At 50.6% G+C, this 20,608-nt stretch overlaps 8 protein-coding genes across 9 annotated transcripts; 5 read left to right on the top strand and 3 right to left on the bottom strand.

Moving 5' to 3' along the window:
- Nucleotides 1–2,602: 2,602 nt before the first annotated feature.
- LOC141079942 (lymphocyte antigen 6E-like) lies at nucleotides 2,603–5,619 on the top strand. Of its 2 annotated transcripts, none has more exons than XM_073565407.1 (3): nucleotides 2,603–2,665; nucleotides 4,169–4,288; nucleotides 4,773–5,619. In XM_073565407.1, exons 1-3 carry the CDS (start codon nucleotides 2,614–2,616, stop codon nucleotides 4,973–4,975), a joined length of 375 nt encoding a protein of 124 aa, XP_073421508.1. In that variant the 5' UTR covers nucleotides 2,603–2,613; the 3' UTR covers nucleotides 4,976–5,619. The 2 variants fall into 2 exon arrangements, with proteins under 2 accessions (XP_073421508.1, XP_073421509.1); XM_073565408.1 differs by lacking the exon at nucleotides 2,603–2,665 and adding an exon at nucleotides 3,932–4,062.
- A 1,425-nt stretch (nucleotides 5,620–7,044) lies between these two features.
- Nucleotides 7,045–7,552, bottom strand: LOC141079940 (histone H2A type 1-like). The gene has a single exon (XM_073565405.1). The coding sequence runs from the start codon at nucleotides 7,486–7,488 to the stop codon at nucleotides 7,096–7,098; it is 393 nt and encodes a 130-aa protein (XP_073421506.1). The 5' UTR covers nucleotides 7,489–7,552; the 3' UTR covers nucleotides 7,045–7,095.
- Nucleotides 7,553–7,785: 233 nt separating this feature from the next.
- On the top strand, nucleotides 7,786–8,249 carry LOC141079941 (histone H2B 1.1-like). Its single transcript, XM_073565406.1, has one exon. It carries the CDS (start codon nucleotides 7,826–7,828, stop codon nucleotides 8,204–8,206), a length of 381 nt encoding a protein of 126 aa, XP_073421507.1. The 5' UTR covers nucleotides 7,786–7,825; the 3' UTR covers nucleotides 8,207–8,249.
- Nucleotides 8,250–9,535: 1,286 nt separating this feature from the next.
- On the top strand, nucleotides 9,536–9,925 carry LOC141079944 (histone H4). The gene has a single exon (XM_073565409.1). The coding sequence runs from the start codon at nucleotides 9,565–9,567 to the stop codon at nucleotides 9,874–9,876; it is 312 nt and encodes a 103-aa protein (XP_073421510.1). The 5' UTR covers nucleotides 9,536–9,564; the 3' UTR covers nucleotides 9,877–9,925.
- A 2,650-nt stretch (nucleotides 9,926–12,575) lies between these two features.
- Nucleotides 12,576–14,245, top strand: LOC141079936 (histone H1.5-like). The gene has a single exon (XM_073565401.1). It carries the CDS (start codon nucleotides 12,638–12,640, stop codon nucleotides 13,280–13,282), a length of 645 nt encoding a protein of 214 aa, XP_073421502.1. The 5' UTR covers nucleotides 12,576–12,637; the 3' UTR covers nucleotides 13,283–14,245.
- Nucleotides 14,246–16,987: 2,742 nt separating this feature from the next.
- Nucleotides 16,988–17,463, top strand: LOC141079937 (histone H3). The gene has a single exon (XM_073565402.1). The coding sequence runs from the start codon at nucleotides 17,002–17,004 to the stop codon at nucleotides 17,410–17,412; it is 411 nt and encodes a 136-aa protein (XP_073421503.1). The 5' UTR covers nucleotides 16,988–17,001; the 3' UTR covers nucleotides 17,413–17,463.
- Nucleotides 17,464–17,884: 421 nt separating this feature from the next.
- LOC141079939 (histone H2B 1.1-like) lies at nucleotides 17,885–18,328 on the bottom strand. Its single transcript, XM_073565404.1, has one exon. The coding sequence runs from the start codon at nucleotides 18,305–18,307 to the stop codon at nucleotides 17,930–17,932; it is 378 nt and encodes a 125-aa protein (XP_073421505.1). The 5' UTR covers nucleotides 18,308–18,328; the 3' UTR covers nucleotides 17,885–17,929.
- Nucleotides 18,329–19,587: 1,259 nt separating this feature from the next.
- LOC141079938 (histone H4) lies at nucleotides 19,588–19,958 on the bottom strand. Its single transcript, XM_073565403.1, has one exon. The coding sequence runs from the start codon at nucleotides 19,946–19,948 to the stop codon at nucleotides 19,637–19,639; it is 312 nt and encodes a 103-aa protein (XP_073421504.1). The 5' UTR covers nucleotides 19,949–19,958; the 3' UTR covers nucleotides 19,588–19,636.
- Nucleotides 19,959–20,608: the final 650 nt, after the last annotated feature.

Raw genomic sequence — 20,608 nt, 5'->3', positions numbered from 1 at the left:
ACGCATATGCAAAAAAACGCATACATGAGCATGCCAGTGCGCACATATGCGCATCCATAGGCTATAATGGCCATTTTTAGCGCAAAACGTGCGCATATGTGCGCATGCGCTTTTTTGCAGGGCCAAAAAATGCAACATGCTGCGTCTGGAAAATCCCAACGCACACCCCAAAAAAACGCAGAGCATGAAAATCGCATACATGCGCTTACCAGCGCGCAGGTATGCGCACCCATGTTAAATATAGGGGAAAAAACGCATGCGCAGGTGTGCGTTTTTTTCCAGCGCTAAAAAACGCAAATGTGAAACCAGCCTTATAGAGCCTAGGAACTGAGAGGCTCTCTGAACCGTGGGGTCACCACGCTCCTACAGTGAGATGGCCCACTCCAGAGCCCTGCCTGCCAGAAGAGAAATGATGAATCCAACCTTATCCCGCTCAGAGGGCAATTATGCGGCCAGCAGCTCTAACTGAATAGCACACTGGCTGACGAATCCCCTACAGGAGGCACAATCGCCCGAGAACTTCTCGGGCAGCTGGAGGTGGGATAACATCAGTGCAGGAATGGAAGTGGGAACACGGGAAACAGCCTCCGCGGCTGCCTGGGAGCGGCCGCAGTAACGTTCGCTGCTGAGGTTGAATGCTCGAGAGCCGCCAACCTGCCCCCCAGCTGCCGAATGTGCTGCAGTAGTTGCTGTTTATCCGCCATTACTAGCCAGACCGGGCGCTAGTATAATAGGGCTGGTGGAACGCACCAATTTATAAAATAATAGTACGTTCGTTCGCAGCCCGGGGTCCACCGTGCAGAGGTGGTACAATGCTGCTAAGTAAAGGTGGAAGTATAAAGTGGTGTGGGAAGGTCACACGTGGGTTAACGTCACCCAGTGTGAACAGAAGCGAACTCTGTTAACTCACAGAGCCGCACTACCGCAGAACATAAAAGCCGGTGCCTGTTTAGCTCACAGAGCCCGGCCAAAGAGTACACAGAAAGCGGACACGGGGTCAGAGTCCCTCTAGACCTTCTGAGCTTGCGGCGTCGCAACTGCGGACGCCGGTATTGTTAGGCGTCAGATTTCTGCGTCTGCTCTGCAGGAATCCAGAGCCTCACATCCTGCGGTCTCCTGCTGTCTATCTACTGCAGAGAAGATTACTTTGCAGCAGACCATTCCAGAGACTAAGTTCCTCTGTGCTCCTACTGGGCATGCTCACGAGACGATCTCCCATTGGAGATCGGGAGTCATGTGCCCAGGTCCTGCTTCAGATCTTATTGGTCCATCTCAGAGATCTGGAAGGTCCCGCACGGCTATAAAAAGCGCGCATGACCTGCATGGCCATGCGCTAGTATAGACTATACCTGATATGTGTGAATGGTGATGGATGTATGATTCTGGTGACTGACTTATTAAGAAACCCCTTCCCTCTGATAATACGCATGTGGATAGGGAATTAGTTCAGTAGGCTGCGTCAGTTAGTAGCAAGCCTTAGGCCACTGTGCACTAGCGTCCGACATTGCGCCTGGTTTGTAGCTGTGTCGTCCAGCGACAGTGTCCTACGCCGCGCTGCAGCCCTTCTTGGCGCTCGCAGTAGTGACGCCGCACACACGGTAGGTCTAGACGGACGCAGATCCTCTGTCTTAGTTCCTGCTCCTGTGACCTGATACAGTGTGAGCATTTACCTGAGGCCTGTGACTCTAACAGGCTAAGCGTTTTTGTATGTTTTTGTTGCGGCACCTGTGTGAACAGAGCCGGATCTGCGCACTTTGGGTGAAGTTGAACCTGTGCGCATTATACCGCCATATTGCTCGTCTGTCATTACCTAGCAGCGGAGTAACATCTACTGCACGGTGGACCCCGAGCAGCGAATGCACTTTTTAATTTTTATTTAGTGCGTTCCGCCGTTCCTAACAGGTATAGACGCTGACTACGGAGTGCAGAGCACGGGCACTGTGGCGTGCCGAGCCACTGGTGGAGACCAATGCCTGTCACTGACTCTGACCTACCTACACCTAAGCCTGGGCGCCTAACAGACTAGGCTGCACAACACATGCGTACCAAGGGTAGGGGTTTCTTAATGAGTCATTCACCAGAGACATTCATACATCACTCACTCTGGATAGTCAGCTAATGCAGTCTATAGTACTAGCACATGCCCGAGCGGCCATTCGAACCTTTTTCACTTTTTCACACAGGGCCCTGTAGGTTTGGATTTATTTTTCCCTTAATAATAAAAAACCTTCATTTTTAAACTGCATTCTGTGGTACTTGTCTTATCTTTAACTAATACTTAAATGTTTCATATTCACAAACAAATGTAAGTGTGACAAACATGCAAAGGAATAAGGAATCAGGAAGGGGCAAACAGACTATGAGGTTAGAAGTGATTATGGAGTTACTAGTTATTAGTGAGATAATTGGGGTTGTAGCTATGTGACACGTATTGTCCGCACATGTATGGGTTGTTAGCCGCTGGTGTGTTTTGTTTGTGTCTGTTTACAGGCCTTACATCATTACTAACATTAAGACGAATGAGGACAATTCTGGTTTTCATGGAAACATTTTTATAAATACACAAAGAGCTGTATATATATAGACGAGCGTCCTCACCGGTTACACAGCACAATGGCAGCGCACACAAGCCTCCTCCTGGTGATCGCCCTCTGCGCAGCCACAGGTAAGACCCTGCTCCTGCCCGACCTCGAACTGCAAAGATGGGAGCAGCTCAGTAGAGAGTATCACACAGGATAGGATTAGATACACTGCTCAGCAGTCAGTATCACACAGGAGAGGATTAGATACACGGCTCAGCAGTCAGTATCACACAGGATAGGATTAGATACACGGCTCAGCAGTCAGTATCACACAGGATAGGATTAGATACATGGCTCAGCAGTCAGTATCACACAGGATAGGATTAGATACACGGCTCAGCAGTCAGTATCACACAGCAGAGGATTAGATACACAGCTCAGCAGTCAGTATCACACAGGATAGGATTAGATACACGGCTCAGCAGTCAGTATCACACATGATAGGATTAGATACATAGCTCAGCAGTCAGTATCACACAGGATAGGATTAGATACACGGCTCAGCAGTCAGTATCACACAGGAGAGGATTAGATACACGGCTCAGCAGTCAGTATCACACAGGAGAGGATTAGATACACGGCTCAGCAGTCAGTATCACACAGGAAAGGATTAGATACACAGCTCAGCAGTCAGTATCACACAGGATAGGATTAGATACACAGCTCTAAAGTCAGTATCAAACATGAGAGGATTAGATACACAGCTCAGCAGACAGTATCACACAGGAGAGGATTAGATACACAGCTCAGCAGTCAGTTTCATAGAATCATAGAATCGTAGAGTTGGAAGGGACCTCCTGGGCCATCTGGTCCAACCCCCTGCTCAAAGCAGGATTTGCTAAATCATCCCAGTCAGATGTCTGTCCAGCCTCTGTTTGAAGACTTCCATTGAAGGAGAACTCACCACTTCTCGTGGCAGCCTGTTCCACTCATTGATCACTCTAACTGTTAAAAAGTTTTTTCCAATATCTAATCTGTGTCTCCTCCCATTCAGTTTCATCCCATTGCTTCTAGTCTTTCCTTGTGCAAATGAGAATAATGTTGATCCTTCTACAATGTGACAGCCCTTTAGATATTTGTAGACAGCTATTAAGTCTCCTCTCAGTCTTATAGAATCTTCGAATCGGAACACAGTATCACACACAGTAGAATTAGATACACGGCTCTGCAGTCAGTATCACACAGGAGAGGATTAGATACACGGCTCAGCAGACAGTATCACACAAGAGAGGATTAGATACACAGCTCAGCAGTCAGTATCACACAAGAGAGGATTAGATACACAGCTCAGCAGTCAGTATCACACAGGATAGGATTAGGTACACCCAGAGAGGGGAGCGAACATCATAAGCCCCTTGTATAACCTGCACTCTCCCATTGGAGCTGTAGGCAGAGTTGTCCTGTGCTCCGTGGAGCCTGTGGATCACTGTTACTGTCTCTGCCCTCCATGCTAGATTTGCAGAGGTATAGATGTCTATAGGTGAGCCCACGTAGATGCCGGGAGCAGCTGCTAGGGAGGCCGCTCCTCTGTGCCTACACTGGAAGGTGATGTACGTCCGCTGTAATGTTTCCCCTTCTGCCCGCAGCTTACTCTCTGAAATGCTACGTCTGCACAGCAGCAAGTTCCAGCTCCAATTGTCAGACTGCGGCAAACTGCACGAATGGAGAAACGTATTGTCGGACGGTGGAGGCATCAGCCGGAGTCGGTGAGCTCAGCATTTTGGTTTTCTGGTGGTAGTCCCGTACATTCAGCTCCAGCCAGCACCGGTCTACACTGACTGTACATGTGTAACCATTTTATATCACCTGGTTATAACATGTTACAGCAGAAACGTCTACAGTCACCCTGCTCTTACAGTAAAGAATCCAGGGGCTCACTGCTTGTACAGTAAATAATCAGCAGAGTTCCTGTTCATACAGTGAAGAATCCATCGTGTCTTTGCTTGTACAGTAAGGAATCCATAGTCACATTGCTGGTGCCATAAAGAATCTCATCTGTGATGAAGATGAAAGCTTCTTTCTCCTAGAGGTAGAGGTTGCCCCCTAGTCCTCTGTGTACACCGGTGCCAGGTACCGCACGCAGCCTTCTGCCGGTGACTTGTACTGAGGATAAACCACATTCTTGTTGCGAGCAGCGTTTAACCCTTCCCATCCCGGTCAGCTCATCAGATTTGCTTTTCTCCGCTGTAGGTGCGATCTCGGTTACTTCCATCACTAAGTCCTGTGCATTGTCTTGCACACCGAGCAGCAGCGGTATTTCCGGGGTTTCTGCTTCCACCTCCTGCTGCACCACCGACCTGTGTAACGGCGGCGCCAGCGTCAAGGCCAGCTCTGCCGCCACCATCCTGGCGCTGGGATCCCTCCTGACAATCCTGAAGAGCTCAGTCCTGTAACCGCAGACGTGAGACACCAGCACAACTCAGAAATAAAGAGATCGGAACTTCATGGACCTAGATTTCATGTTTCTTCCCATTTCTGAAAGCTCTGCTTCCTCTTTCAATGAATGAAAAGAATCTTGTTCACATCTGCAGAGTAAAAGTCTTGATTAGCTTTATACTTTTCACAGCTGAGGGATTGCTGCAATCGTATCCAGACAATCCTCTGTGGGAAACAGACTGATAGAGTGTAACACAATATTCTGAGCAGAGATATGTCGTCATGTGTTTACCCCACAGAGGATACCACTGTGGCAAACCCTCAGCTGTGCGGGCAGGATGCGGTTAGGATTGTTCTCCAGGTTCTCTGTCAGGTGTATTATAAACCTAATTGACTTCCATGTAGAAACCATAAAGTAACCTAAATTATGGGCATCAAGTACCTTGGGGCAAAGCAGGGATTGTGTGCCCCCATGGACAATTAGAGCTCCCTGAGCCCCTTCCTCTAGTCCAGTGTTCAGCCTCTTATCCCCAAATCCAATGTACTGTATTTTAGGAAAACATTGATGAAAGCCTCCTTTGCCTTCTAATTTCTGCTTTGTGTTAAAATCAAACATGAAATTTTAAAAATATAAGTTATACACATTGATTTTGACTTTTATTATTACATTTGTCTTTTTTATGTAACACTATATTACTCTTGCCCCAGGGGTGAACCTAGCCTCTCTGCTGCCTGAGGCGAACTGCAAAATGGCGCCCCCCAGAGTAAAATCAGTACAAATAAATCTGGTTTACTCTACTAGCCCAACCTGCCGCACTTGTAAAATACACACACTCTTAAATAGGGATATATTTGAAACATCGATCTTTACACTTGTTTCATTTATGAAGGAGGGACTCTGAAAGACAAGATGTGTCTGCTAATGTGTCACACACCACATGGCCACCTAGGGTTGGTAAATGCTACAATGATAAAGCTGTGACCTAGGAGTCAGGAATGCTTCCAGGGGTGATCCCCATGATGTCCCCTGTCATTGCAGCAGTGTTTCCATCATTTTCAGATGTTTTTAGACCTGGGGGATCCATGTAGAAATGCTGGGGTCTCCCATAGACTTACATTGGGCTCGTTGTTCTGTCCAAGTACCTGAGTATTCAAATTTGCTCAACCCGAACGAGCACCCGAGCTCTTTACTGCTCGCTCCTCACTAGGTATGATGCTTTGATCTGTGATATTTTAGCAATGAAAGAAAAGCAGGAGGATTCGTGGTTTATTTGCTTTATTAATTCTTATTTTTCTGCGTTACTTAGTATTTGTTCAGTGAAGCCTGCGGCTGATTACACTACACTATTGTGGGGTTAACCCTTTTAGTAAGTATTATCAGGACTCCCAGTTGTGTCTGCAGTGATTACAGGGGGCTGCAAGCAGCAGATGCTCTGGAGGAGCCCGATGTGAGCGCTGCCGGGGGCTGGGGAGAAGGTGCCGCATCTGTGGACACTGCTAAATAAGGGGAGATCAGCAGCAACACGGAAAGTAAGGAGTTAAACGGAGGAGGAAAGACGTCTATGTACGTCAGTGAGGACGGCGCTTTACCGAGGATTCCCGCTCATTGTCTGATCACAGGATCCGTTGGGGGATTTGAAGTTCCCGCTCTTGTTCCGCGGAGGATTATTACCGGTCACGGCTGACAGCGGAGATCACAATCCGGTCACCCGAGAACCGCGCTGAGTCCAGCCCTCCAGAGCCGCCATCACGGGATCGTCCTCCGGGAGGAGCCGCAGTCACTGATGTGTAGAATCGCCGGCAGCGGCCGCCAACTCCCCCCCGATACGTGATCACTGCGTGTTATCTCCACAGCGATGTCAGGGGCCGGAGGATCAGACACTAATGAGGGACTCCTCTCCCCCCACAGGTCTGAGGCTTCATATGATATTATCCCATTCATCTCCCGACACTCCAGTGTTTTGGGTAGAAACCGCACAGCGGATTCCAGTGTGCGCAGCAACCTACAGACTGGTGGCGGCAGCCCGTGGTGTCTGGAATGTGAGGACCCGAGATCAGCGGCGTCAGCTCTGGTGGTGACGGGGTGGGTGGCTCTTAGAAGAGCCTTTGGTTGTGTAGGTGGAATCGGCAGCAGCGCTCACTTGCTCTTGCCGGACTTGCTGCTCTCGGTCTTCTTGGGCAGCAGCACGGCCTGGATGTTGGGCAGGACGCCCCCCTGGGCGATGGTCACCCCACCCAGCAGCCTGTTCAGCTCCTCGTCGTTGCGCACCGCCAGCTGCAGGTGTCGGGGGATGATGCGGGTCTTCTTGTTGTCCCGGGCGGCATTACCGGCCAATTCCAGGATCTCAGCGGTCAGATACTCGAGCACAGCGGCCAGATAGACCGGAGCGCCGGCGCCCACCCTCTCGGCGTAGTTGCCCTTGCGGAGAAGCCTGTGCACACGGCCAACAGGGAACTGCAGTCCTGCCCGGGATGAGCGGGTCTTGGCTTTAGCGCGGACCTTCCCTCCTTGTTTGCCGCGTCCAGACATGGTGGTGATCGCTGATAAGAACAAGAAACAGAAAAAAAAAAATCTGCGTGATATAAGGCAATAGCTGCGCGGCTGTCGCTTTTATAATCATCTGCCCCGCCCTCCTCTCCTGTCATTGGATGGATCACAAGCTACCAATGTAAATCAGACTTGTGGAGCCACCAATGAGCTGCAGTGGGCGGAGCGACTCACGGTTCCGTTGGTCACATGACTTTGTCACCCAATAGCACGGCGGTGTGACAGCAGAGCTCATTTGCATGGCCGGGCTATAAACTCCTGTGGGAGGAGCAGGGTCGTTATTCTTCACTCTTGTGCGGAGACGTTTCTCGTTCCCATCATGCCTGATCCCGCCAAGTCTGCTCCAGCTCCCAAGAAGGGCTCCAAGAAAGCCGTGACCAAGCCTCAGAAGAAGGACGGCAAGAAGCGGAGGAAGAGCAGGAAGGAGAGCTACGCCATCTACGTGTACAAGGTGCTGAAGCAGGTCCACCCCGACACCGGCATCTCCTCCAAGGCCATGGGCATCATGAACTCCTTCGTCAATGACATCTTCGAGCGCATCGCAGGGGAAGCCTCCCGCCTGGCTCACTACAACAAGCGCTCCACCATCACCTCCCGGGAGATCCAGACCGCCGTGCGCCTGCTGCTGCCCGGAGAGCTGGCCAAGCACGCCGTGTCCGAGGGCACCAAGGCCGTCACCAAGTACACCAGCGCCAAGTGAGATCTGCTCCGCCATCACCCCAAAGGCTCTTCTAAGAGCCGCCCACCCCCTCACCATTAGAGCTGCTCCTCCGCTGCTTTTTTTTAGGTCCTTGTCTTGATCTCACATCTGTAGCGGTTTCTCCTGACCGGCAGCTCCTGCGCACTGGGGCGGGAGACAGACACCACTTACATCTGCAGTTATGAAGCGCAGGGCTGGAGGTGAGGATGATGAGGGTGGTAGTGAGAGGAATGTACTGACAGCCCCGCATGCTCCACACTTCCTCCCATCCACAGCCATAGTATCCGCAGCTCCAGAGACTTGTCGCCACATGGAGACTTTACCCTGGAGTTACAGCTGGATGAAGTGTTACAGTTTATGTCCTCAGAGGTTGAGACCTTAATGGCGGAGTGAAGAGCTGGTGGATTGCAGCTGTGGAGACTCCTCAGGTCTGTTCATCAGGCTGCGGGTAACGATCTGAGGAGTCTCCTATTTATCCACAACACAGAAATCATCCAGCCGAGAAGACGAGTGATGAGAAGCAGAACTGTGAGGAGAGGAGCAGCTGTGGCCATAAACCCTGCAGCAGCTCGTCCAGGAGGAGGGCGGGGGCTTCACTGCCCTGTGACTGAGGTCTGCTCCGGGGTCCTGATGCCTCCATTGTCAGAGGAAGACCAATCCATGAGGTCTCTTCGTTCCTGTACGGTCAGAGGTCTGTAGTCCGACATTGTTCTGTCTCTTCTGAGATTTAGTCCCCTTTATACAGGAGTCTGTGATCAGCTGGATGTGGTGATCGCATGTGAGCGTTAAATAGAGGTGGAAGTCGTTTTTGCGGTTTGGTTGGTTCCTGACGGCGGAGTTTTGCTCCGTTTCTCTGCGGTCATTAGAGGTTGTCCGCATGATTTCTCTATAGGAAAGGTCATCACAGATCCGTGTGTGGAGACAACCAGGTAACTTACCGGGCAGCAGCTGATTTTCCTCCGATGTCACCCACCCTTTCCTCTCCAGACCGGTGGAGGCGTCTGATCGATGATGATCTCCCAGAGATTGATTAATTTCCAGCCTGAATCTCACATTGACATTAATGGAGAAACAAATAATTTTGTGGCGCCGAGATGAGGAGTTTTATTGACTCTTATGTTACAAAAAGACAGAAGCGGGAAAAACTACAAAATAAGAGCGGGGAATTCAAAATCGCCAACTGTTATGTGCTCAGCCAATCAGAGGTGAAGGGGAGGAGCTAACTGCGAATTCCATACTTGACATCCCGCACCGGAAATACGTCATCTCGCCAGTCCTCGCTCCGGTCCGCATTCTTCTATATAAAGGAAGGACTCTGCGCTCATCAGTCATAGTGTTTTGCTGCTGACTACGAGACGATGTCTGGTCGAGGTAAAGGAGGGAAAGGTCTCGGGAAGGGCGGCGCCAAGCGGCACAGGAAGGTGCTCCGTGATAACATCCAGGGCATCACCAAGCCTGCCATCCGCCGTCTGGCTCGCAGGGGAGGCGTCAAGCGCATCTCCGGTCTCATCTATGAGGAGACTCGCGGTGTCCTTAAAGTCTTCCTGGAGAACGTGATCCGTGACGCCGTCACCTACACCGAGCACGCCAAGAGGAAGACCGTCACCGCCATGGACGTGGTGTACGCGCTCAAGCGCCAGGGCCGCACTCTCTACGGCTTCGGAGGTTAATGCGTCTCCGCTCCATCCTCACCCCCCAAAGGCTCTTATCAGAGCCGCCCACATCTACTAAGAAAAAGCTATGATCTCCGCTGTGTGATGTGGCCAGGGAGGGAGATTGCGGGTATTTTGTGGTGTTATGTGACATCAGCGTTTAAAACAGATGGTTACCTGGATATACAGCGCTATATGGGTCAGGAATTACTGTATGGATGAAATATCTAGAGCGCTTTATAGAGGCTACATCACAGTATAGACATTTACTGCACTCTGAGGGTACACTGCAGTGTATTAATGGGAGTCGTAGCTATATAGCGGGTATTGAGCATTAAATGGCCGCAAACAGCCATTTTTTTTATCTAGTTCTATATGGAATGTTTACAGCTGTGTGTGGGGGTTCTGCATTACAGGAGGTTTGCAGCCCTGTACACAGCAGTATATCGAGCTTCACAGCGCTATTTAGATGAATACTGCACTATATGGGGGTGTTAATGATTCTCCGCTCCATCCTCACCCCCCAGGCTCCAGGCTCTTCTCAGAGCCGCCCACATGTGTCCTGGAGAAGCGACAATTCCTGGTATCGGATGATTGAGGTGAGGGAGTTGGGTCAGATCCTATTTCTCAGGATCGGTGTAAATCCAGTGCGGAGCGGTCACATCCTGTACCGGTGACTCTGCGCCCCCTTATTAGTGGCGGCTTCCCGGTGTCCAGCGCCTGCATCTCATCACTGTCTCCCTCCTCATTTACCATCTACATGTGGACACTGACCGTGACTTCCTGACTGCTCCTAATACCGAGGACTGTGCGGCTCCAGCCGGCAGCGCTCTCCTGTGCCGGGGCTGATGGATGCAGCCGGACATTAGCGGCTCGTTCCCCTCATGACGGGGGAGGCTGCTTGTGTCTTTTCTTATTTATCAGTAACCGGAGCCTGAAGAGAGAACAGAGGGGAAATCCGCCCCCGGAGTGTACAGCGCCGTCATCCGAGCCCGGCGGACCGGAGAGAGGACTGGAGATGACGCAGGTCCGGAGCCGGTGTATTGCGGAGTGTGGGAGCTCCATCCTCCAGAGGAGGAGACGTCTCGCATACAAGATGCCTACATAAAATATCCATAACTGTGATTGGTGAGATAATGAGCAGCCGGCACCGGTCTGGGGAGTGAGGGGTTAATACAGTCTCACTTTACCGCAAGGTCCACAGGAATAATGGCCGCTCACTCCTGACGGTGATCGGGAAATGGTGTCTCTTCCACAAGCAGAGCACAGTCACTGAAGGGTTAATGATCGAGCGCCGAGAACACGACTGAGCGGGAGATTCAAATTATCAAACGGATCTAAAGCCCCGCCCACAGGAATCGACCAATCACCGATAGACGTGCTTCCTCCTCCGTTTAACCCCTTATTGCTCCTGTATCTGCTGCTCGTCATTTCCCCGGGTTCAGCACATCGGGCTCCTCCTGGTAGAACATGTGCGGATTGTATCATCCGATCTGTGCTGGATGCGGAGCCCACACGGAGCCGCCCTTGTATAAGGTTACCGGGTCTCCGTGTGGCGTCCGCTCCGATCACTGCTGGAAGCGGAGTTGACACTGATCAGCCCTGGAACTGCGGGCACTAGGATTGCAAAAATATACACCCCCAGTACGGTGCTGTACATCCACCATCCTCCCTACTAGGTGGTATACAGCACTACAAAGGCTACATGTGCTGTATACTCCCCATCTAGTGCTGCATTTCTCCTCTATAAACCTGTGTCATCTACAGAACACCCGCATATAGTGCTGGATACCCTCCATATAGTAACTGAGGATAAGGTAGTGCTGATACCTACATATATCGCTGTATGCCCCCATATATAGCTAAATACTCTCCAGAAAGTGCTGTGGGCCCTCCATATTGTTCTTTATCCCATCATATATCGCTGTATACCCCCATGTAGTGCTGTAAGCTGCCAAATACTGTTATGTACCGACATATTGTGCTGTATAACCTTCAAGTAGTATTGTATACCGCCATATAGTGCTGACAACCCTCCATATAGTATCGTAGTCTAGAATATAGTGCTGTATACTCCCCTTATATTAGGGTACACCCTCATTGACGGCTGTACTCCCCCATAGAGGGACGTGTACCCTCCATATAGCGCTGTATATTCCACACATCAGATATTCTGGACTTCGCGCTCCTGATCCACAAGCCCACACACTGGATATATATAGGCCAGAAGCTGCAGGGAGCGGAGCCGCCGTCTGTGTCTCCTTCCGACCTCTCAGCAGCTCCAGGTCGTTCTCACATCGTCCAATCAGCTTCCTGCACGGTACAGATTGTGGTACAGATCCCTATGATAGTGACAGGTGCCGGGAACAGAAGGAGCGAGCTCCCGCAGCAGATTCATCTTCCCCGATACAGAATGATGTGCGGCCAGGAGGACTATGGGGAGATTCCGGGGCTCTTCCCGGCTCCTTCCTGCCTCCTCCGCCAGTGACGGCTATAGACATGTGGGGGAGATGTCAGTGAGGAGGAGGACACTGACACAGCGGCTCTGCTGCCCGGTCCTGACCGGTAATGGTCGCTTATCCCGGGCAAGGAAGCACAAGGGGAGGGCGGAGCTTCACCTGGCTCAGACAGGAGGGGCGGGGCCTGTGACCAGTGTCAGCCAATAGAAGCTCAGGAGGGGCAGCCAATCAGTGCGCAGTGTGACTGTATATATTTGAGGCGGCTCCCGCTCCGTCTTTTGTAATTTTTCTTTCAGCACTTTGTGTTTGTTGTTGATTAGATGATGGCAGAGACCGCGCCAGCCGCCGCTCCTCCTCCTCCCGCTGAACCAGCCACCAAATCCAAGAAGCAGCCGAAAAAATCCTCCGCAGGGGGCGCCAAGAAGAGCAAAAAGCCCTCTGGCCCCAGCGTGTCCGAGCTGATCGTCAAAGCCGTGTCTGCTTCCAAGGAGCGCAGCGGGGTGTCTCTGGCCGCCCTGAAGAAGGCTCTGGCTGCTGGAGGGTACGATGTGGAGAGGAATAACAGCCGCCTGAAGCTGGCCGTCAGGGGTCTGGTCACCAAGGGCGCCCTGCTCCAGGTGAAGGGCAGCGGCGCCTCCGGGTCATTTAAGCTGAACAAGAAGCAGGAGACCAAGAACAAGAAGAAGCAGGCGCCTGCGGCCAAAGCCAAGAAACCAGCAGCCAAGAAAGCTGCAAAATCCCCGAAGAAGCCCAAGAAGGCTCCGACCACGGCCAAGAAGAGCCCGAAAAAGGCCAAGAAGCCCGCAGCAGCCAAAAAAGCAGTTAAGAGCCCCAAAAAGCCGAAGGCTGCTCCGAAGCCCAAGAAGGTGACAAAGAGCCCCGCTAAGAAGGCAGCGAAACCCAAAGCTGCCAAGAGTCCGGCTAAGAAGGCGGCTAAAGCCAAGAAGCCCGTGGCCAAAAAATAAGCGGAGCCGCCCTGTCCTCATCCCACAAAGGCTCTTATCAGAGCCACCACCTCCTCCCTGCAGAGCTCTGTGATCAGTGCCACCACCTCCCTGCAGAGCTCTGTGATCAGTGCCACCACCACCTCCCTGCAGAGCTGTATGATCAGTGCCACCACCTCCCTGCAGAGCTGTGTGATCGGTGCCACCACCTCCTCCCCGCAGAGCTGTATGATCAGTGCCACCACCTCCCTGCAGAGCTGTGTGATCATAGAATCATAGAATGGTAGAGTTGGAAGGGACCTCCTGGGCCATCTGGTCCAACCCCCTGCTCAAAGCAGGATTCGCTAAATCATCCCAGTTAGATGTCTGTCCAGCCTCTGTTTGAAGACTTCCATTGAAGGAGAACTCACCACTTCTCGTGGCAGCCTGTTCCACTCATTGATCACTCTAACTGTCAAAAAGTTTTTTCTAATATCTAATCTGTGTCTCCTCCCATTCAGCTTCATCCCATTGCTTCTAGTCTTTCCTTGTGCAAATGAGAATAAAGTTGATCCTTCTACAATGTGACAGCCCTTTAGATATTTGTAGACAGCTATTAAGTCTCCTCTCAGTCTTCTCTTTCGCAAACTAAACATTCCCAAATCCTGCAACCTTTCCTCATAAGACAGGGTTTGCAGACCGATCACCATTCTGGTCGCTCTTTTCTGAACTTGCTCCAGTTTGTTGATGTCTTTTTTAAAATGTGGTGCCCAAAATTGGACACAATATTCCAGATGAGGTCTGACCAAAGAGGAGTAGAGGGAAATAATTACTTCACGTGATCTAGACTGTATGCTTCTGTTAATACATCCTAGAATTGCATTTGCCTTTTTTGCTGCTGCATCACACTGTTGACTCATATTCAGTCTGTGATCTATTAGTATTCCCAAGTCTTTTTCACATGTGCTGTCACTTAGCCCTATTCCTCCCATTCTATATATGCTTTTTTCATTTTTATTGCCCAGATGTAGTACTTTGCATTTCTCCCTGTTAAAAACCATTCTGTTAGTTGCTGCCCACTTCTCCAGTTTATTTAAATCTTTATGAATCCTCTCTCTCTCTTCTCTAGTATTAGCTATCCCTCCTAGCTTTGTGTCATCAGCAAATTTAATCAGTTTACCCTCAATTCCTTCATCTAAATCGTTGATAAAGATGTTGAACAATACAGGGCCCAGGACAGAGCCCTGTGGTACCCCACTTGAGACATTCTTCCAACTGGATGTGCAGCCATTTACGACCACTCTTTGGGTCCGATCACTAAGCCAGTTATGAATCCACCTAACAGTTGCCTTGTCCATTCCATACTTAGTCATTTTTTCAATAAGGATTGTATGAGAGACTTTGTCAAATGCTTTGCTGAAGTCAAGATATACTATATCTACAGCATTTCCTTGATCCACCCAATCAGTAATACCGTCATAGAAGGAAATTAAATTAGTCTGACATGACTTATTAGTTACAAACCCATGCTGACTCTGTTTAATCACTTCATTCTTATCCAGGTATTGACATACATGTTGTTTAATAATTTGTTCAAAGATCTTTCCTGGTATAGAAGTCAGACTCACCGGCCTATAGTTGCCTGGGTCCACCTTCTTCCCCTTTTTGAAGATAGGAACAACATTTGCTCTTCTCCAGTCTTCTGGCACTTCTCCTGTTCTCCAAGAATTTTCAAAGATTATGGAGAGGGGTTCAAAAATTTCTTCTGCTATCTCCTTCAGTACTCTGGGGTGTAATTCATCTGGACCTGGAGACTTGAATTCATTTAGGTTAGCTAAGTGTTTCCTCACTATCTTTCTGTTTATAGATATCCTGGATTCTTCTATTCCCTTAATAGGACAGTGAATAACAGTTGATGTTACATTTCCTTTCTGAGAGAAAACAGATGCAAAATAGGAATTTAAAAGTTCAGCCTTCTCAACATCCTGTCTTACCATTTCATCATTTTCATCCTGTAAAAATCCTATAGCATCTTTGACTTTTCTTTTACTTTTGACATATCCCCAAAATCCTTTATTATTGCTTTTGACATCTCTTGCAAGCCTCAATTCATTTTCAGCTTTAGATAATCTGATTTGTGCCCTGCAGATTCTGCAGACAGCATTATATTCTTCTTTAGATATGCCTCCCTCTTTCCATTTTATAAACATTTTTTTCTTCCTTTTTAGCATGTGCTTAAGTTCTGTGTTCATCCATCCTGGTTTCCTTAAATGCTTCCTATTCTTCCCTCTTTTCGGAATTGTTAACAACTGTGCTTTGAGAATTTCATTTTTCAAGATTTCCCATCCTTCCTGGACATTTTTGTCTTTAAGGATATCCAGCCATTGGATCCCTCCAATTCTCTTTCTGAATCCCTTAAAATCTGCCTTTCTGAAATCTAACCTTGAGGTCTGAGTCTTCACAGGTCTTCCGCCTCTAGTTATCCAAAATTCTAAAATAGCATGGTCGCTACCTCCTAGGGTCCCAGCCACTTTTACCTCCTCAACCATTTCCTCCCTGTTTATAAGGATTAGATCCAAGGTAGCAGTTCCCCTTGTTTTCTCCTTTACCTTTTGGAAGATAAAGTTGTCAGCAAGAGAGGATAAGAATTTCCTTGACCTGTCAGTGCCACCACCTCCCTGCAGAGCTGTATCATCAGTGCCACCATCTCCCTGCAGAGCTGTATGATCAGTGCCACCACCTTGTCCTCAGCAGAGCTGTTTGATCAGTGCCACCACCTCCTCCCTGCAGAGCTGTACAATGAGATCCACCACCTCCTCCCTGCAGAGCTGTACGATCAGTGCCAGTACATTATATAATTGATGCTGGGCGCAGTGTCAGGATGGATAGTTGTGATCTGTTGCTAATACGAGGTCTGCACTGTACAGCGCTGTGTACACGGATACGGCCGTGCATTTACGTCAGTGGCGTCTGCTCCATATTCCGTGTGTAAGGCTACTTTCACACATCAGTTTTTTGCCGTCAGGCAGGATCCGGCTTTTTTTAGAAAAAACGGATCCGGCATAAATTTTGGAGAACTGTAGAAACGGATCCGTTTTTTTGCTGGATCCGTCTCTGTTCCTGGCGGCTGGCCAATTGGATCTGAGCATGTGCAGACTTAAAAAAACCGGATCCGGTTGCTGGATCCGTCTTTTTCTGGATCCGGCGCATTCCGGCGCCCATTGACTTTTATTTTAGCAAAAAGCTGGAAGCGCCGGATTCGGCGCTTCCGTCTTTTTCGCCCGGAGACAAAAAACGTTACAGTAGACGTTTTTTCAAGACGCCGGAATGAGACAAGTTGCCGGATCCGGCAAAAAACGGATGAAACGCAATGCCATCCGGCACGATCCGGCGCTAATGCAAGTCAATGGGGAAAAACCGGATCCGGCATTGCATTTTGCCGGATCCGTTTTTTCCAAAAAAAGCCGGATCGCGCCTGAAGGCAAAAAACTGATGTGTGAAAGAGGCCTAAGGGATGATGTGAACCGCCTCGTGGAGGAGGCGGGGACAACAGGGGGCGGGGTTACTGGGCGAGAGGCGGAGTTGCTCTTCACAATGATTGGTTAAACACATCATGTCCTTATTGGCTTCTTTTATTTATGCCACAACCAGTGGCGTGCAGGGGGCGTGTTTCCTATAGACCAATGAGGACGCGCCCTGGAGCATAAATACCCTTCTCCCGCCGCTCAGCTCATCACATCTGTTCAACTCTACATTGAGCTATGGCCAGGACGAAGCAGACCGCCCGCAAATCCACCGGAGGGAAGGCTCCTCGCAAGCAGCTGGCCACGAAGGCCGCCAGGAAGAGCGCTCCTGCCACTGGTGGAGTGAAGAAGCCGCATCGTTACCGCCCAGGAACAGTCGCTCTCCGTGAGATCCGCCGCTACCAGAAATCCACTGAGCTGCTGATCCGTAAGCTTCCCTTCCAGCGCTTGGTGAGGGAAATAGCCCAGGACTTCAAGACTGATCTGCGCTTCCAGAGCTCCGCGGTGATGGCCCTGCAGGAGGCCAGCGAGGCTTATCTGGTGGGACTGTTCGAGGACACTAACCTGTGCGCCATCCACGCCAAGAGGGTAACAATCATGCCCAAAGACATCCAGTTGGCCCGCAGGATCCGTGGGGAGAGAGCTTAGATCTTCCCGGGCTCCAACCACAACACAAAGGCTCTTTTCAGAGCCACCAAATCTTTCCAAAAACGAGCTGAGTCCTGAATTGCCGGTTTATGTGCGTGTTCTACATATACGGATCGCACTCTCTCAGGAATAGATGGCGGCTGCGGTTTCTGATATCACAGGTGATTGCTGAGCGATAACTGAAATCTCACCTTTCTCTATTCTCATCCATTGTAAAACATAACCAACGTTAATATAGGGAGAAGGGTAAGGTGTGTATACCCTCAAAGTGTGGTGAATGCCTATACTGTGATGTAGCCTCTATAAAGCGCTCTAGATATTTCATCCATACAGTAATTCCTGACCCATATAGCGCTGTATATCCAGGTAACCATGTTTTAACCGCTGATGTCACATAACACCACAAAATACCCGCAATCTCCCTCCGTGGCCACATCACACAGCGGAGATCATAGCTTTTTGTTGGTAGATGTGGGCGGCTCTGATAAGAGCCTTTGGGGTTTTGGCGGAGCAGATCTCACTTGGCGCTGGTGTACTTGGTGACGGCCTTGGTGCCCTCGGACACGGCGTGCTTGGCCAGCTCTCCGGGCAGCAGCAGGCGCACGGCGGTCTGGATCTCCCGGGAGGTGATGGTGGAGCGCTTGTTGTAGTGAGCCAGGCGGGAGGCTTCCCCTGCGATGCGCTCGAAGATGTCATTGACGAAGGAGTTCATGATGCCCATGGCCTTGGAGGAGATGCCGGTGTCGGGGTGGACCTGCTTCAGCACCTTGTACACGTAGATGGCGTAGCTTTCCTTCCTGCTCTTCCTCCGCTTCTTGCTGTCCTTCTTCTGAGTCTTGGTCACGGCTTTCTTGGAGCCCTTCTTAGGAGCTGGAGCAGACTTGGGATCAGCCATAACAAAAGTAAAGCGGTCTCCTCCGTCACAAAGCAGAGCAATAATGATCAGAAGATTCCGCGCTGTTGGAGGTTTATATACGCTGCTGCTGCCCCGCCCTCCTCTCCTGTCATTGGACGGATCTGAAGCAGACTATGGAAATAAAGACTTGTGAAAACACCAATCAGCTGCAGGAATGAAAGTATGACGTCACATAGACCGCATGATTTTCTATTCTTCGCCTGTTTCCTCGGTGACCAGGGCGCGGGGTCCCAGTGCCGCCAGTACAAGAACAGACGGGCTGTTAACTCTTTCCTGGATGGAGGCACTCCCAGCTGTGATTTCTTCTGCTCCCGACATTAACCCTTTGCCCTCACGAGGACTCCTGTGCGGATTAATCTCAGATGATATTATACAGATTGTCCCTTATTCTCCGCTCTGGATCTCACATTTCTGACACTGGTTGTAAACATTTCACCAAGCAAAATCTAACCAGACGAAGATGAACACATCTGTGATCCGGGGATGTGATCGGCCGACCGCACCCGATATTTCTCCTCCTCACCGGGGCTGGAGCTGTTCTCCCGCTCATTACACGGAGATGACTCTCTGTATACTGGGATCCCCGCTCCCTGTAGGAACCGGTAATAACCGCACAGGAGCCGCAAGGAAAGAGAGAAGCGGGAAGATCAGAATCACCAGAGCGCCAAGGATCGGCCGATCAGCACTGAGGAGGTCTCTGGCCGCTTCTACACAAATTCTCCGGTTTTTGTCTCATCTGATCATTCTATTCCGTAGCAGATCGGCGTCCGCTCTGACACGGGGATGGAGGTGGCCAGCTGCGGGACGAGAAAACCAAGCAGTGACCGTGGGAAACCCTCAGCAGACGATCCTGAGCTCACAGAGGGCCGTGTCCCGTGTATACCGGCGGCCGGCCGCAGCTTCCTGCCATCTCATGGAGGTTACAGCGCTTCACAGTCCTGGCACTGCCGACAAGCAGCTCACTGCACAGTCCGACTTCACTGACGGTCATTGCCAGCGATCTGAGGACGGTTATGACGCTGTGCTGCGAGCGACACTCACTCTGCGACTCCAGGATGGCGGGAGAGGGGTCTCTGTGGCACCGCGCGGATATCTGCCCCCACCATGTTAGCTTTCTGGGATAGATCAGTGAGAAGAAACTACATCTCCCCAAGTCCGCGATGCCAGGGGAGAAGTACAAGACCCGTCCCTACACTACAGGCAGCAGACACGAAGGAGAGCGCAGAAACAGGAGATAGTAGCCTCTCACGTGAGATGTGGGCGGCTCTGATAAGAGCCTTTGGGGGGTGAGGATGGAGCGGAGACGCATTAACCTCCGAAGCCGTAGAGAGTGCGGCCCTGGCGCTTGAGCGCGTACACCACGTCCATAGCGGTGACGGTCTTCCTTTTGGCGTGCTCGGTGTAGGTGACGGCGTCACGGATCACGTTCTCCAGGAAGACTTTCAGGACGCCGCGAGTCTCTTCATAGATGAGGCCGGAGATGCGCTTGACGCCTCCCCTGCGAGCGAGACGGCGGATGGCAGGCTTGGTGATGCCCTGGATGTTATCACGGAGAACCTTCCTGTGCCGCTTGGCGCCGCCCTTCCCGAGACCTTTCCCTCCTTTACCGCGACCAGACATCGTTCAGGAAATCTTCAGACGACTGTGAGCGGTCAGCGCTGAGTCCTCCTTTATATGGTGGGTGGCGGACCTGAGTGAAAACTACACAATGATGACGCCACTATGGGGCGTGCTGCATTACCGGCTCCTCCCTCACCTCTTACTGATTGGCTGATCACATGTCTGCAGCTCCCCCTTTCTTTCTCTCTCCTCAGTGATGCGTGATGAGTTGTGTAGTGATAATAACATATCCGGGCCTTGTGTGTGATATCTGGATGTGGAGACGGTTGGGTGGATGTGACGACAGCTCCTATGCGGCAGACACTGCGGGATTCCTGCTAGCTTCCTGTAATGAGCTGTTCTCTGCAGTGACCACAGCACGGGGGCGAGATTAGCGCACATATTGGCCGCACTGTGGGATTCATTGCCCCCTAGTGGCAGATCTGAGGAGCAGAAACAAAATCTCGCCCCTCACCCGTCTTTGAGAGGGTCCTTTCCTCCAGATACAGTTGGTGTGTGACATCACGGGACATTTTGTCTTCCTCTGTATCCCGGTGATCCACAGTTCATTATGTTGCCTTGGTCAATAATGCCACTGTGATCAGTGCTGTACAGTGACCCAGGGGCAGACACTGTCAGCTCGCGGCCCCTCCCTGTCCCATATGAGGCTTATGATGGGTA

Source organism: Dendrobates tinctorius, unplaced genomic scaffold (genome assembly GCF_039654945.1).
Source record: "Dendrobates tinctorius isolate UK_male_01 unplaced genomic scaffold, ASM3965494v1 ptg000716l, whole genome shotgun sequence".
Classification (NCBI taxonomy): Eukaryota; Metazoa; Chordata; class Amphibia; order Anura; family Dendrobatidae; genus Dendrobates; species Dendrobates tinctorius.
The sequence above is the reverse complement of the archived record's forward strand: the minus strand, read 5'-3'. Positions and strand labels throughout refer to the sequence as shown.

Coding starts and splice junctions, on each gene's coding strand:
- LOC141079938 (XM_073565403.1), bottom strand. CDS start 19,948: ATGTCTGGTCGCGGTAAAGGAGGGAAAGGTCTCGGGAAGGGCGGCGCC.
- LOC141079940 (XM_073565405.1), bottom strand. CDS start 7,488: ATGTCTGGACGCGGCAAACAAGGAGGGAAGGTCCGCGCTAAAGCCAAG.
- LOC141079941 (XM_073565406.1), top strand. CDS start 7,826: ATGCCTGATCCCGCCAAGTCTGCTCCAGCTCCCAAGAAGGGCTCCAAG.
- LOC141079936 (XM_073565401.1), top strand. CDS start 12,638: ATGATGGCAGAGACCGCGCCAGCCGCCGCTCCTCCTCCTCCCGCTGAA.
- LOC141079944 (XM_073565409.1), top strand. CDS start 9,565: ATGTCTGGTCGAGGTAAAGGAGGGAAAGGTCTCGGGAAGGGCGGCGCC.
- LOC141079939 (XM_073565404.1), bottom strand. CDS start 18,307: ATGGCTGATCCCAAGTCTGCTCCAGCTCCTAAGAAGGGCTCCAAGAAA.
- LOC141079942 (XM_073565407.1), top strand. CDS start 2,614: ATGGCAGCGCACACAAGCCTCCTCCTGGTGATCGCCCTCTGCGCAGCC. Junction 2,666..4,168: donor CGCCCTCTGCGCAGCCACAG/GTAAGACCCTGC, acceptor TTCTGCCCGCAG/CTTACTCTCTGAAATGCTAC. Junction 4,289..4,772: donor GGAGGCATCAGCCGGAGTCG/GTGAGCTCAGCA, acceptor TCTCCGCTGTAG/GTGCGATCTCGGTTACTTCC.
- LOC141079937 (XM_073565402.1), top strand. CDS start 17,002: ATGGCCAGGACGAAGCAGACCGCCCGCAAATCCACCGGAGGGAAGGCT.